The sequence below is a fragment of the Calonectris borealis genome, chromosome 17 (genome assembly GCF_964195595.1).
Source record: "Calonectris borealis chromosome 17, bCalBor7.hap1.2, whole genome shotgun sequence".
NCBI lineage: Eukaryota > Metazoa > Chordata > Aves > Procellariiformes > Procellariidae > Calonectris > Calonectris borealis.
This window is the reverse complement of record NC_134328.1, coordinates 17,229,142-17,243,520: the sequence shown is the minus strand read 5'-3', so window position 1 is coordinate 17,243,520 and position 14,379 is coordinate 17,229,142. Positions and strand designations below refer to the sequence as shown.

The 14,379-nt window shown below is 46.3% G+C and overlaps 2 protein-coding genes across 3 annotated transcripts in view; one reads left to right on the top strand and one right to left on the bottom strand.

Moving 5' to 3' along the window:
- Positions 1-14,379, top strand: part of PLAGL2 (PLAG1 like zinc finger 2) — a 53,743-nt gene that overhangs the window by 19,569 nt on the left and 19,795 nt on the right. The gene's annotated exons all lie outside the window — the stretch shown is intronic.
- On the bottom strand, positions 594-14,272 carry KIF3B (kinesin family member 3B). Of its 2 annotated transcripts, none has more exons than XM_075166903.1 (9): positions 14,186-14,272; positions 7,801-9,239; positions 7,120-7,221; positions 6,317-6,439; positions 6,090-6,208; positions 5,745-5,858; positions 4,961-5,066; positions 4,573-4,751; positions 594-4,308 (listed from the first exon to the last, which is right to left on the bottom strand). In XM_075166903.1, exons 2-9 carry the CDS (start codon positions 9,181-9,183, stop codon positions 4,215-4,217), a joined length of 2,220 nt encoding a protein of 739 aa, XP_075023004.1. In that variant the 5' UTR covers positions 9,184-9,239; positions 14,186-14,272; the 3' UTR covers positions 594-4,214. The 2 variants fall into 2 exon arrangements, with proteins under 2 accessions (XP_075023004.1, XP_075023005.1); XM_075166904.1 differs by lacking the exon at positions 14,186-14,272 and adding an exon at positions 12,467-13,809.

The following is a 14,379-nucleotide window of genomic DNA, read 5'->3' as shown; positions in this document are numbered from 1 at the left end:
CCGTCGCCCGCGCCTCATGGCGGCCGCGCTCCTTCCCGCGGCACCGCCTGGGCCGGGAGGCCGCTGCCTGGCCGGCGTCCTCGGCCCTGGCGGGGCGAGGGGGGGCGCGGCCGGCCGCTGCCGCCGGCTGCTGCGAGGAGCGAGAGGAGGGAAGATGCCGGCCCCCGCCCGCCGCTGGCCGCTCCCCGGCGGAGCGCTCCGGCTGTTCGCGTTTCAGGACCCGGGTTGTGCCCCGAGGCGACTTCTGCCCCCGGAGCCGAACCGCCGTGGGCACAGGGCGCCTTCTGCGCGTCGTTGTCGCCGCCGCCCCCGTCGCTTCCCTCGTGAGGCGCTCCGGGGAGCGCAGGCCGCCGGGCTCACCCCGCGCCGGGCCGGGAGCCCGGTCGGGGCCCTTCGGCGCTCGTGGTCCCTGCAGGCGGTGCCAGACGGCAACGACGTTAGGCAGCTCTAGTCTTACTTAATTTTACCGCTTAATAATAATTTAGTTTGCCCAGAGACTTTTGGGTTTGAAGACAAATAACATAAGGCTTTGTAAAACGTGAAGTCAATGACCCCTGCCATTACTTACAATTTAAGAATGAAACACGGGCACGTTTTGATAGATGCAATAAATCTTATTGACTTTATTACACATTGTATTTTAGGATCACTTTACATTCCTAGACAAAAGAGATGATACAAATAAATATAAGCTGTAAAACTATGGACAGAACTATTGACAGGTTCTTTGTCTACAGATCACCTAAGAGAAGGTGGAGATGAGCGCATCTCCAAGGAGCTGTGTTCTCATACGGACAGCTGTGCCCGCGGGGAGGCCCTCGGGCACTTCGTGTCAAAGAGAAAGGGGACTGAAGAAGGTAGTAAGCGCCTGGACCACAGAGAGTTAAACCCACCGCTGCACAGTGCAGCGCAGGCAGGACCGGTGTTCTCATTTCAGTTCCATCTCCGCATCTAATTATGGCTTTTGCAGGTTACCTTTTCCAATTTGTGTTTTAACACAGCAGAAACAGACCCACGGGAGTCACACTGAACCGTTTAAAGCCTGGTGCACGTTAACCATTACAGACAGACGGGAGGACAGATCCAGGTTCGCAGGTGTCTCGCTGAAACTCGGCAAGCACTCTATGTTCAGTGAAGGCAGACTTACTACACCTAAAAAAAATACTGAACACAAGTCTGATCTGATCTGTACAATGCATCAGCGTAGCGCGAGATGCTATGACAGAAGTATGTGTTTTAGAGGATTCAAGCAGCATGCAAATATTTTAAAAAAGGCGCTAGACCTATGTTACGGATTTTAAGAAAGTGCTTTAATTCCTATGCTTTAGTGTCAGGCGGTGCTTGCTCCCAGAGCCAAGGAGTGACTTCTGCTGCATGTCACCTTTTAAAAAAAGATCCCATTATACAGATCAGAGCAAAGACGAGGAGGATGTTAAACATTCCTATGAAGAAGCTGTGACCGCACACACTGTCCGAGGGCCTCTTCCAGGAGTCGGCTGGATTTCCTGTCTTTGGCTGTTAACCTGCAGGAAGCCCAGATGGTTCAGATAACACCCAGAGAGGGGCAAACGCGGCAGGAATGTTTCTTAAAAACCTCAACCCAGAGCTCAGTACTTTTGTACAGCTTAAGACAATGTAGTTTACCTTAATATCAGTGCCACTGAGTATCTGGTCGAGGGTACGTCCATCGGAATGAGAATCTAAAAGCTTCTCTAACAATCTGAGATTGCCCATGAATACACTAACCAAATCTCCAACCACAGCTCCAATTTAAATACAATGACTAAATATGCAGTTTTATTCTTTTTCCACCCTATTAAATTTCTTTCACCTTGCTAATGAATTTCTACAGAATTAAAAGCAGAGCCTCTGACATATTAACCAGCTAGCTTATCAACACTAAAACGAGAACAGTTTGGGTTTGCACTGCGATTTCCGCTGTACCGGTCCTGCCACAAGGGGAGTTTCCAGCATACGAGTTTAATACAGAATTCCCTATGGAATAGTAGCGACTGAGGAAGTGTGCGCATGTGCAGACACAGATGTGTCTGTGTATGTGTATTCATGTAAAACATATGTGTACATTGCTATGCATATATATTTTCTTGCTATTTCAGGTTTTAGACCCTTCTTGTTTCATTTCAATTCTCTGAGCACTTACACCATACAATCATATTTTAAAATGTCAAAGTACAGAAGATTATGTGCTAGAGAGAAAAAGGGAGGAGAGGGAAGAGAAGGTGACATTATATTATGCAACAAGAGCCTATTAAAAGGCTCTCTGTACATAAACAGTGCTTTATAAAAAGGAAGATTATGCCAGGTTTCCATATTCAGGTTGAAAGAAATTTGTCAGATGCCTGCTCTCTCAATTACAAGCAAACTCCTTCTTCCTCCACCAAAACTAATATATATATGTATGCATATATGTGTATATATATTAATCTTGTGGTCCAGAAAAGCACTCCAGGAATCAAAGCAGCCGAGTTAGCGTTTAGCTGGGCCCAGCTGGGCAGCTGGCTCACCGAGGCACCATGCCCGCAAGATGCAGAGGTGAGCTGTGCCGAGTGTTCGGTTCCTTCTGCTCATGGGGGTCAGACAGAACGGAGTTCTCCAGCCTGGGTGAAGTCACTCAGCGGACACTTAACGAGCACACAAGGCAGAGTCCACACATCAGAGCATTTCTAAAACCAGGCAAGTCCTCATACACTCACACATGTCAGTCTGGAGGAAGTCATCAGTGAGGGAGAGGAAATAGGTAAAAACATTCATAGGATGACAGCCAACAGCAGAAAAAGTAACATCCCACGTCTCAATATACAGTGAACTAAAACTTACGAATGAGCTGTGAGACACTAGGCAGGGACACCTTACTCTGTCCTTAGCACAGCAGTTCCACCTCTCTCTACCCTGCCCCACGAGCCTGCAGCGTTACAGCAGCCTGCTTTAGTCATAGGGCAGCTTTGCAAAGAGACCGTCAAAAGCAGGAGTTCTTCCTCCCTTGTTTTCAAAGTAAAACCCCTGGAATTAATACCAGATTCCATTACCCAGACTCGGTTACATGAGCTTTCACTCCCAGCAGGCTCTGCATGGGCTGGGAGGTGCAAAGGGAAAGCTTCTAACACGGAACAGGTGAGGCACAAAAGGTACCGAACGCTGAACCTCCTTAGACACGAAGGGAAGGGACCATAAGTACAAGAGTGCGCTCAAGGGCAGCTCCACATGACGGTGCTCTGCCCTCTGCTTACAGGGGAAAGCAGAGTCCGCCCTGCGAGCCTGCCAGGAAGATAGCTCTGAGCCAACGCGACATTTCCCGTGAACAGTGGGAGATGTGAGAAAATGGCCGTACGCCACCCCACAGTTTAGTCTTAGTATGGACACTGGTTTGAAATGCCAGGGGTAAAAATGGAGGCAAGAGAGAGGAAGAAAGCTGTGGAGCTGGCACTGGTACGGAGATGTATTCTTTGACAAGGTGGTTCCTGTTGGTAGGGGTGAGGTCTGTAGGAGGTCAGTTTAGAGAAGCTCTTACTTATGCCTGTAAACAAGGAAAGGACTTCAGTTTCTATTGCTTCCTTTCTAGAGAGCGCAAAGTTGCTTTCAAGACCCCTTTTTTGTCCTACAGCCCTAAAGGGAGGCACAGCTATCTGGTGGTGAGTACATGCTGACCGCTGCCATCCTGCCTGTTCAGACCAACTTCTTAACCCCAAATGATGACGCCAGTCTTTCAAGCAGGAAGAGGAAAAACTATGCACCTAGCCAAGTTCGAACAGGTCCTCTGCTTTTTAACCTCATTTGGTTCTCACTATGGAGCTCTGGAGCGGTGGTTCTGTTGAGATGACTTTCAACTCTGTCTTCGTATTGCCCAACAGCAAAAAAGCCCAGTGCAGCAAAAGGGCCAGTGCAGAAGGAGAGACGGTGATGCTGCGAGGTGATCCCCATGCTTCCCATTGCTTCTAACACACTGTAACGTACCTCATGCATTTCTGATTTCCTAACTAAAATCTGTTTCCCACAGAGGCCAAATGCTGAATTGCAAGCACGTATCTTCCTGTGGCTCAGTGCACCTGGACTGGCACAAGTCAGTTAAACAGCAAAGAGGCCATCTCCAGGGGAAAGGGGCTGGAGTCTGGCTGGGAGTTCCCTCTGCAGGTTTTTACTTGTCTCTGCTCTCAGAAGGCAAAGGCTGTTCGTGCCCTGGAGAGGAACTGCTGGTTTTACTTTGGAACCAGCCCTCGGGACTGTGGGTAGAGCTGAGAACTATGGGTGCCTGCTGAAGAGGATCCCCCTGATTTCCTTCCAGTTTTAGGCCTGAAGAAGTAAAAATGAAAAAATAAACAAAAAGCCCCAACAATGTCACCTATTACTCACCAAAATTAATCTTCCGAAAGCTGCATTTTTTTACTGGATTTATTCTCTAATCAGTCTCAGCTTTCACTTCTGTCTTATGTTCCTTTCTCTCTTTCTCTGCTTTACAGCTAAGCTCGCCTTAACTCCACTGACAAGTGCTGACAAATAGCAACTGTACTTGTACCTCTACTGTTGGCTAGTCTGCTCACTAAAGGTCCAACTCACCTGGGTTTTGATTTTTTATTTGAAGTGCTCTCAAAGGTTGAAGCGTCCACCTGTATCTCATCTTCATCTTGCAGAGCAGCTTCTAGAGCCGCCTGAACTTTGGGAGCAATGGCTGGACCTTCATAGTCTCTCGTTGTTCGGCTGGGCATGTCAAGTTCCAGTAATACGATGTTCTCTGCCTGAGACAGTAATAGCAGAACCAAAGTCTGCACTTTTTCATACAAATTGTTTCTTTTCCCTTCAGAAGGTTATTTTGAAGTACTTTATAAACGTACGCAGCACACTGTAAAATTTTACATCCCATAGAAGAACTAACAATCCTCTGAAATTCACATTCCCCTGATCAGGAGGGTGAACACATGAAGGTTGAAACCACATCTGGGCTTACCCTGTACCGAGCCTCTGGACGAATCATCATGGACGTCCTGGCGTGTTGGCTCAGTGGCCTTTTGTACCCTACAGCAGATACCGGTCTTTTCATCATCTGCTGGTTACTAGAGAAAAATGGATACTCAGTCTATTATACACCAAAAACAAAGACTCCTCTTGGAGTTTATGAGCTAAAACATCTGCAAATTCCAACAGAAATGTTTCAAAAGAGCAGAAACTACCTAGGCTGCATTTGCAGGAACAGCTCTCTATAGTCAGAGACAACATGGTAAGATAGTTATCCTGTGTCATCTGTTCCCTGCACAAAGGGGAGGATTCTACGTATTTTTAGTGTACAGACCGCAGATGGACTCAGCTGCACCCAACTTTCTAAATTTGCTGTAGAGACCTTTCTGTGTAGAGAGTCAGGATCTAGCCACAGCTCTCATAATAATAATTATGAGAGCTTTCCTATCTAAAACAGGAAAGAAATGTGATAGGAATTTACTGCTATTTTAATGGTGAATGCACTATTGCATATATTTTACATATAATTATTGGGCTCATCTAGAAGAAAAATCCTGATCTTCCAAGAATTTTCCTAACTGTACATTCCTATTTTATTCAACCTACTAAGAAGAATACATTTTTTTATTTTACTGTGCAGCAAGAAGCTACGAACTCTGGAGGGCCAGTTTAAATCCCCAATTCAATCCCTCTTTTGGGGTACCTTGTTCTTGACAACTATAGGGTTTTCTGTGACCTGTAATTCCATCCCAAGAAAAGATTGAAAGTACACTCACTCCAGACGGGTTATGGGATGCAGTTTCCACTGGTCTTCCTCTTCATCAAAGAATGATCTGTTCATGATCTTATTCTTTTCTTCCAAGGGAATAAAATTTTCAATAATCAGGTGCCTACATGCAACCACAAAAATGGGAAATACACAAGAAACCTAATTAGCAGATGACTTTCTCCACTGCTCCTCTCCCACTGACTTAATACAGCTGTGGAAAAGGAGGAATGTTTTCGTTTTCTCATGTTTCCATCCTGTTCCACAAGCATGTGCAATGCAGTCCCTCCACTCCCCACTCAAAGAAACCATCTCTGTTACAGTTAATAGCAGACAATGAAGTAATGGGACTTACTTTAGCTTTAGTTCCCTGGTAAGTTCATTCTGGGTCTGTTCCAGTTCCTGGCGCTCCTTGATGTGCTCTTCTTGGAGATCATGGATCTCTGCCTTCACAGCTTGCAGCTTGGAAAATAACTGGAACAGACAAGAGCCAAAGTCATAACTTGCCAATGTACCTTTCACTTTCACACACAAGTTGATTTTATTCCTAAACCACTAGACATGGAATCATTTTCTTTTTACCTTTTTGAGTTTTTTGGTCTTTATGTCCACCTCTTGCTGAAGAGAACTATAGGTCTCCTTCAGCTCTAGTGTTTCCTCGTCCCGACTTTCCATTTGTTGCTGGATCTCTCGCTCCCGACGTTTCTGAAGAAGGTGACATACAATATTAAAGACCGCAATTACATTGCCACCTCCAGGCTGACATACATGAAACCAATGCTCAGGATGTTTTTACTTCCCTGGATTCCAGGGCTTTTGCTTTAGCTTCTAGTTTTTCCTACCTCTTGCCTTAGAAATACCAGAAGCATTAACTCTTCTTTGTCTTTATTTTGCTACTAAAATCAGATAGTGTGAATAAGTGCTCAAGCTTCAATTAAAGGAATCAAATGTCATGTTTGATTCTTTTTTTTTCTTTTTATCAATTCATACTAGCCATTGCACTTAAAGAATCACCATAATGCATAACAGAAAATAAACTTTTATCACACAGTAAACATCCCCTCCTTGAGCTAATGGCTGAACTGTCACCCTCTGAACTGTCACACAATTATTTCTTCACTTACAGACAGCTCCAATCAAGACAGGACATAAATGTTTAATGTGAAAAGCTGGAAGAAAACCAGTATAAACTTTCTTTACGTATTTCATACACTGACAAATAGGACACAAGCCCTTCCCCCTTCTTTTGAGATTAATGATTGCCATTAAACCAATTTTAACGTTAACCCTGAGCAAATTTTCTTATAGTTTCTCCTGACACAACATTTTATAAAAGTTCTGCAGCTAGGCTTTTTATACAAAATAACAAATGTTCTTCCTTGTACCTGTTCTGCAATTTCCTGTCGTTTCTGTTCCAGGATTTTCTGCTGTTCGTTTGTGTGATCCACAATATTTTTCCCTCCCACCAGAAGCTTGCTTTCCATTGCCTGAAAGGAAAAACCAAGGTCATAAGTTTCTCCCAGTGACCACAGAATGTAACTTTCTCTCATACAAATACAACTTCTTCAGGGCAGCTCCCTTATTTAACGTTCTCTTTCAAGTCAGCTGCTACAAGAATTACTATTTCTTAAAATTCCTATAAAACTGGGATTAATGAAACAGTAACTTGCTTAGAATTACACATTGCTGCAATGTGTGGCAAAGCTGGAGAACCAAGATGTGTGCTCTCCTGTAAAAAACTTGTTAATCATCTGTGACAGAATGAAGCGGTTTTTGTGCCACAGCTTGTGAAGAGATGTATCATCACATTTTATTGTGCGGATTGCTTAAGATCCTACAAGATCAGCACATAAGAACAATGAAACAACTCATGAATATTGATATATAATTAATGGTGGAAATTTCAACTTCTGTCTAGAAATAGTTTATTTTAAAATCTTCCAATCTAAACACAAATCACTATCCTGAAAACTTCTTGTGAAATACTTTTCCAATTCAGAAACCCTCTATTTTCCCCACAGACTAAATAAATTGCTTTCAAAAAGTATGACAAGGAAGAATTCTACCTTGATTTTAGCACTCAACATTTCTGTTGCTTCCTTCTCTCGCCTCAGGTCCTCCATTTTCTTCTCCTTCTCTTTCAGCAGTCTCATCTTTTCTTCTGCTACCAAGCTGTGATCCTCAACTATAGCCTTCTTCTCAATCTCCAGCTTTTCTTGTTGCTCCCTCCAATAGTCATCTTTGTCATCTCCTTCATCCTCACCCTCTTCAGTGTCCTCCTCCTCTTCCCCACCATCTCTCCTCCTTTCCCTCCTCTTTCTTTTGCCAATAGACCGTTTTTCCAACTGTGCCTTGAGTCGAGCAATCTCTTCCTGGAACTCTCGTAGCAGAGCATCCTTAGGATCCTCATTCACTCGCGGCTTGTTCTTGATGTTTTTGGCACGATTGGCGTATCTCAGTGTTGTCAGAGTCTCCTCTACGTTGTAAGAGGCAGGGCCTATGTTGGCCACCATCACAGTTTTGGCATTGCCACCTAACGAGTCTTGAAGTAACCTAGTCAGCTTTGAGTCCCGGTATGGAATGTGTGTGCTTTTGCCATCTACTAGGGCAGAGATAACGTTGCCCAAAGCTGAAAGAGAGAGATTGATTTTAGTAGCTTCCTTTAACCTTTCCCCCTGTGCTCCAGTCTTAGCTTGCCGCTCGCTGCCTGCAAGGTCTACCAGGTTGAGTTTCCCAACACGGATGTGATTCTCTCCATCAAGTCCTAACTCGCTGCACTCGATAGTGATCACAAAAATGGCATGAGATCGAGAGCTGTGTTCATTCATGTTGGTGGCACCAACTGAGCGATTTTGGTTTCCCACGTTCATGACGTGCTCTATCTCTTTGACGCTTTTCGTAACAAAGGAGGACAAATCCTTGACATATACACCTGTGTCTGGTCTCTCCTTTAACTCCAGCCGCTTGGACTGATCCTTTGATAACAAGTCTCTGATTTCTTCTTGGTATATTTCCAAATACGAAGCTCTAACTAGGTATTGCTGATTTTGAGATCTAGAGATGTGGGTGAAGATGTGGTCGAATGAATTGGGGATGACCCCTCTTTTTTCAGGATCACCACGCACCCCTTCCATCGTATATGTTTTCCCTGTCCCAGTTTGCCCATATGCAAAGATTGTCCCATTAAACCCTTGCAGAACAGAGTCCACGAGAGGTCTGAAGGTCTCATCGTAGAGTTCCACCTGTTTGGAATTCCAGTCATACACAGCATCAAAGGTGAAAGTTTTAGGCAGTTCATGAGATGTTCCCCGCGGATTCTTCACTGAGACCTGCCCTAACTTTACATCCACGTTAACAACTTTTTCATACGAAGCTGTCTTCTCTTTGCTGTTCATTGGCCGGCATCGTACCACCACCCTAACAGACTCAGAGCTCTTTAACTTAGACATGACGGCAGGTCTGTGGCTGGCGTGAGCTGGTCGATGGGTGATCCCGTGCTAGAAACCTAAAACAGAAACAAAGCAGGAACATGTGAAGGCAGCTTTCTGCAGGAGACAATTTTTCACACAGCCAAAGATTCGACTTATTTATTCGAGCAGCATTTTGCATTCATTAAGTTGCGAGGGATTTTGACGAATAAAAATATTTTAGGCCTGAACTGAGACAGTATTATTTTACCAAATCCTGACCATCAAACGGTATCGTTTCTACAAGCTCTGCTGCAAAAAATCTTCATCAAGTCACATCTTTACAGTTGGTAGAGATCCTTTTCTTGACCCTTAAAAATAATCATAATGGTTTTTAAACTATTTATAAAAATAATATAATACTTTGCCATTGATTTTCTTTGCAGTCAGGCTTTTTGTTTTAAATCTCATATTTTGAAAATCTAGCACAGGCTTGCTCTCGCCATAGTGCTCAGGCTCTTGAAAGGGAATCAGTCGGGTGCTTTTGTAAGTGCTTCACCTACCTACCAAAACTCAAGAGAGACTGTAAATTTTAAATACAGTATTTTCAGAGTTGCCTCTTCTTACACCTCCTATGTATTGACGAAACATTCTCATATTTTTGAGACGTTTATATTACAACCCCCTCACATGAGATGTGATGCGTCATCAGGACCATCCTGCCACAGAAGGTTTAAAACTTATGCCTGGGTTTTCTTAAATGACAGCAGTTCCCTGGAATGCCGCCCAAATACTTTTTTCCTCTTCTGCGTTACACTTTTAAAGTCACTTTCTAGAAGCCTCCTTGCAGAATAATAGATCTTTAATTAGGCTGCAGCAGCTGCGAGGATTCAAGATAAAATCATTAAATAGTTTGTCCATTTCCAGGCAACACATCCCCTGAATATTCTGCATTTCCACACTTGGGAAAACGGATGTTACCTTTCTTTTCTGCCAAGAATCAAGTGAAAATAATTGTAACCTGAAAGTTTTCACCCAGTCTTGCAATCTAGCTCAGTACAAAGGAAATCATTAAAGCAGCCAAACGCAGCACAGTCTTCCAACGCTTGCAAATATGGTAAAACAAACCAGTAAGGGGAGTGAATTACCCCAGTGAGGTGGGCTCTGAAATCAGTGGGCAACGAAGAGGAATATTTCCACCACCTAACTGCAGCGAGGCGCGGTGTGTGCTGCCATAGGATGCCTGTCCTGTGTTGTGCCCCCACCGAGGGCGCTGCTGCAGCCCTGTAAATTCAACCCCTTCACACCCCAACATTCAAAGTCACTTCTGGTCCTGTGCTCGCCCTGGGGCACCCAGGCGAAGCAGAGTCGCTCCCCCCGACGCTGGACAGCTGCTCGCAGCACGCCCGCAGCCCTGGAACTCCTCATCTTTCTGTTCCACTTCCAAACATCCCAGTCAATGTTGATCTTGCATTTGTATTTTTTGCACAAGTATTGTCAGCACCTTAGAAAGCAGCATTCCTCGCTCGCATTCAGCAGGGAGCAGAAGGGAAAACTATAAAGGTGGAGTAACCTACATTATGCCTCATCTAACGCTCAAGCAACCAGCGGATATCAGGGTGTGAAGTGGACACCTGCCAGGATTTGTCCTTCTCAGGCTTTTGAAGGTGAGTTTAAGCTCCTTTCATATCACTTCTTATAAAAATTTCATAAAGCACTCAGTCCTCTGAGCCCACCCTCCTCTTTCCGTAATGTGATTACCCTCTGTGAAAGGATCCTGCAAACTAACATTAGTGTCTTCCTCAGCTAGAACTCGCGCACCTGTTTTTATGGGGAAACTGAAGACAACCGTACTTGCTTTAGATATTTCAAGCACAACTGTTCACACAGATCTATGCTATTATTTTTTCTTTTGGCAATATATTTTTATTGGGATTTCCCAGAAAAGCCAGCTCTGCCCAAGCACACTAACCTACTGAAACACACTCCTCGCTCCTGCTCTGGTGTTCCAACTGAATCAGGTTTACAAGATTCAGCATCAATCTAAACTCACGTTGCATAAACCCAGTTCACAGATCCGAGTCCTTCATGACTCTGGGTAGAGAGGAAGAAACGCTGTTGCATCCCCCAGTCATTAGCACAACGAGCTGCCATTTAAAACAGAACAGAAAGACTGTGTTACTGTAAAGTGACAGCCTTACAAGGAAGGTCTAAACGGCACAGCTTGTGGAATGCCGTGTGATTTCTAATAAGCTTTTTTTTTTTTCCAAAATATCTTTCAGGAAGAGCTCTGAGATCCTTCTGCCAACTGGAACTAAATGTAAAACTAATAGACACTGGAAACCCCAGGTAGCGCTGGCATGCGTTCAGTCTGGCCTCCTCAGGACATTCTCGCTGTTCCACCACCAGCTGGATCTGCAGCAACCCATGGATTTTGTCTAATTGTTTTTCACTCAGTAATTGCATGTTTCAGGAGAGCTTCTCAAGCAAGGTGACAGAGAACTTCAGGAGCAGAGCTAGAGGACTGAGAAAGGAAGCAGAACATTTCTAGTCCAAAATCGAGGCTGTCAATCTGCACTACAAAGAATAACACAAGAGTAACGAATAAACAAGTTTAAGAATTGTACGGAAACCTCAGTATGGCCTTTGGAATTTCCTTGGTTTTGAGGGGAAACTCCTTGTCCTCGTTATTCCCATGAAAGCGCGTGGTAGCTACCAAGAGGAAGATGAGGAACATGCATTGAATTGACCAAACTGGACAATCATCCAGAAGCACTTTACAATCTGCACAGTGAATTCAAATTCCTGTAGGATTGCTGCTGAATAACATTTCCCTCCTAACTGACAACTCCAAATAAAGATGACCTTACTGTCTGACCCACAAGGAACATGTATTCTAGAATACCAACAGAGAAAGAATATGTGCAACGGGGACAAGTCTTGCAGAAGCATAAAAAGCAACTCTCCCTCTAATCATCATGAGTAGTTGTATATACCAATGCACGCTTCTCCTTCCATACCTTCCTGAGATATTCCTGTAGCTCAAGTTCACAAGAGACAATTTTTTCGCACAAGTTCACATAACAACCGATACTTCATTTATCTGCATTATTACAGTGAATGTTCACATTGGCAAATGCTCAAATTAGGCATGAATTCCGAAAAGCAGAGCCTTGATTTACTTTATATAATTAATATCTGAAATACCATTTTGATGAGAAGTGCCGCTTTGTAAGTGATGCTGACTAACATTAAATGATCAGAATTAAGTTAATCTTCACATAGACTGTTTTACAAGAGCATACATTGCTGTCCATAGGCTCACCTGGAAGTTAGAAGTGACATATCCAGCATGTTCCCTCTGCGACAGCTTTGGCAGAGGTATACATTGGACAAAAATTATGTTGCATATTTGCTGTTCCTCTGGGTATATCTCATCAACGTGAGCTTGATAATCTTTTGACACCTTTCCCCACTTCACTTGCAAGTCTCTTTTTATAGTCACAGATAAATTATTTTACCCCTAATTTGGGCTATTTTCATAACAACCTATCACGAATCATCTCCAATTATTTTAGCTACTGCTGTGAAGTTTACTGGAAGCATAACAAATGATGTTTCTTCTCAGACTCATCCCAGTGTGTGACTGAAAAATAAAACCCATGAGTTGGCAGTGTTTGTGTTCCCCAAAACTCCACAGCAATGTTTGAGCTGCCCGGAGCGGCCGGACAGGGATGGCCAGAAGAGCTGGGAAGGCCACAGTGCCACTCGCTCTTCTGCTACTACCTTTGATCATGAAATTAGTTCAGCCTAAAGCGACCTGGGCCAGGTCCCTAAAAGTCAAGGTTAAGGTCAAGATGAAAGCATTTGAAGGTGCGCTCCACCTTCGAGGGGAGAGTAGGCAGAAAAAAGCATTTTGTTTATTTCAGTTAACGTAAGGTTGTGCCTGAAAAAATAAGCAATGCCACAACCTGAGCGTCAGCTGAGGTAACCACTTCTCAGCAGAAACTTTCAGGAGTCAGGACCTGAGAGCTCGGCCGGCCGTGCCCAAGGAACACCACGCTTTACTGGGCACATATCCCTCACCCCGTCTGCCTCGGGCAGGCTGAAGTCCTGAGGCCTCTCCGCTTCCTGGCTTAAGTTTAAAGACCTCAGGAAGATTTTCTCAGTACGCTGCCTAAGCCCTTCCCTCACGTCTCTCTGCACATCCCCACATACCACTTAAAAAATTCTATTGCTTTCTTGCAGTTTAAATCTTTCAAATAGTTGTGGGTTCGTAATGTCTTGGCTTAATTGATTGTGTCTTTTACTCCTTCATAAGCCAACTGTCTCTTCCGTTGCTGTTCTCCTCACCTCCCTGCCAAACAGGACATCCCCGGGTGACAGCGTATGCCAGCGCTCCACAACGTGCCTTCTGCTGCCAGGGCACTGCGCGCCCTGATTCCACTTAGAGCCTGCGGTCACCTCCGTCACCTCCACCTGCTTCAGCACGGCACCCGCGGGTGTCCCCCTCCCCGGGGAGGCAGCAGGGACGGGACCCCCGCTCCAGCCGGGATCCCGAGTTCGCTTCTGGTTGTGGGTTCACCCGAGCATCACCCGCCGCCCTCGCAGCTGCGACACCGGGTGCACCTGGACACCCAGCTCGAGGGACGGGGACAGCGGGCCGTGCCCGAAAGGCGAGCGGCGGCGGGGGGACACCCGCCTGCGGGGGGGACTCCCGCCCAAACGGGGCCACCCGCCCGCGGCCTCGCCACAGGCAGCCTGGCAGCGGGCAGGGCCTGCCGCCTCCCTCGCTCGCTGCCCCGGCCGGCACCCCCGCAGGCGAGGCCGTGCCCAGCCCTGCAAACAGGGGCGGCCACAGGGGCGGCGGGTGCCCCGGGCTGTCACACCCGCGCGGCACCTGGGGAGCAGCGGGGCGGCCCTCCGGGGAGCGCCCCGGGCCGCGGCGGCTCCTCGGGGCGGGCCCCCGCCGCACACGCGCGGGTGGCGGCGGCGGGGCCCAGGCACACGCGGGCCGGGCCGGGCCGGGCCGGGCCGGACTCACCTGCGCCGTCACCATGGAGCCGCGCGGCCGCCTCCTCCCGCGGCACCGGAAGCGACGGGACGGCCCCGCCCCCCGCCTTGACGCACTTCCTTGGCAACGCGCGCGCCCGCCCCCACGCCGGCACTTCCGTAGCGACCGGCCCCGGCGGGGCCCGGATGGAGCCGGGACAAAGGGGCCGCCCGCCCGCCCCCGCC

Excerpts from the sequence above, each read along its gene's own strand:
- KIF3B (XM_075166903.1), bottom strand. The coding sequence starts at position 9,183 with ATGTCTAAGTTAAAGAGCTCTGAGTCTGTTAGGGTGGTGGTACGATGC. Across the intron at positions 6,209-6,316 it reads AGACCAAAAAACTCAAAAAG|TTATTTTCCAAGCTGCAAGC; the intron begins GTAAAAAGAAAA and ends TGTCTGTTCCAG. Across the intron at positions 5,067-5,744 it reads CATCCCATAACCCGTCTGGA|TAACCAGCAGATGATGAAAA; the intron begins GTGAGTGTACTT and ends ATTTTTCTCTAG.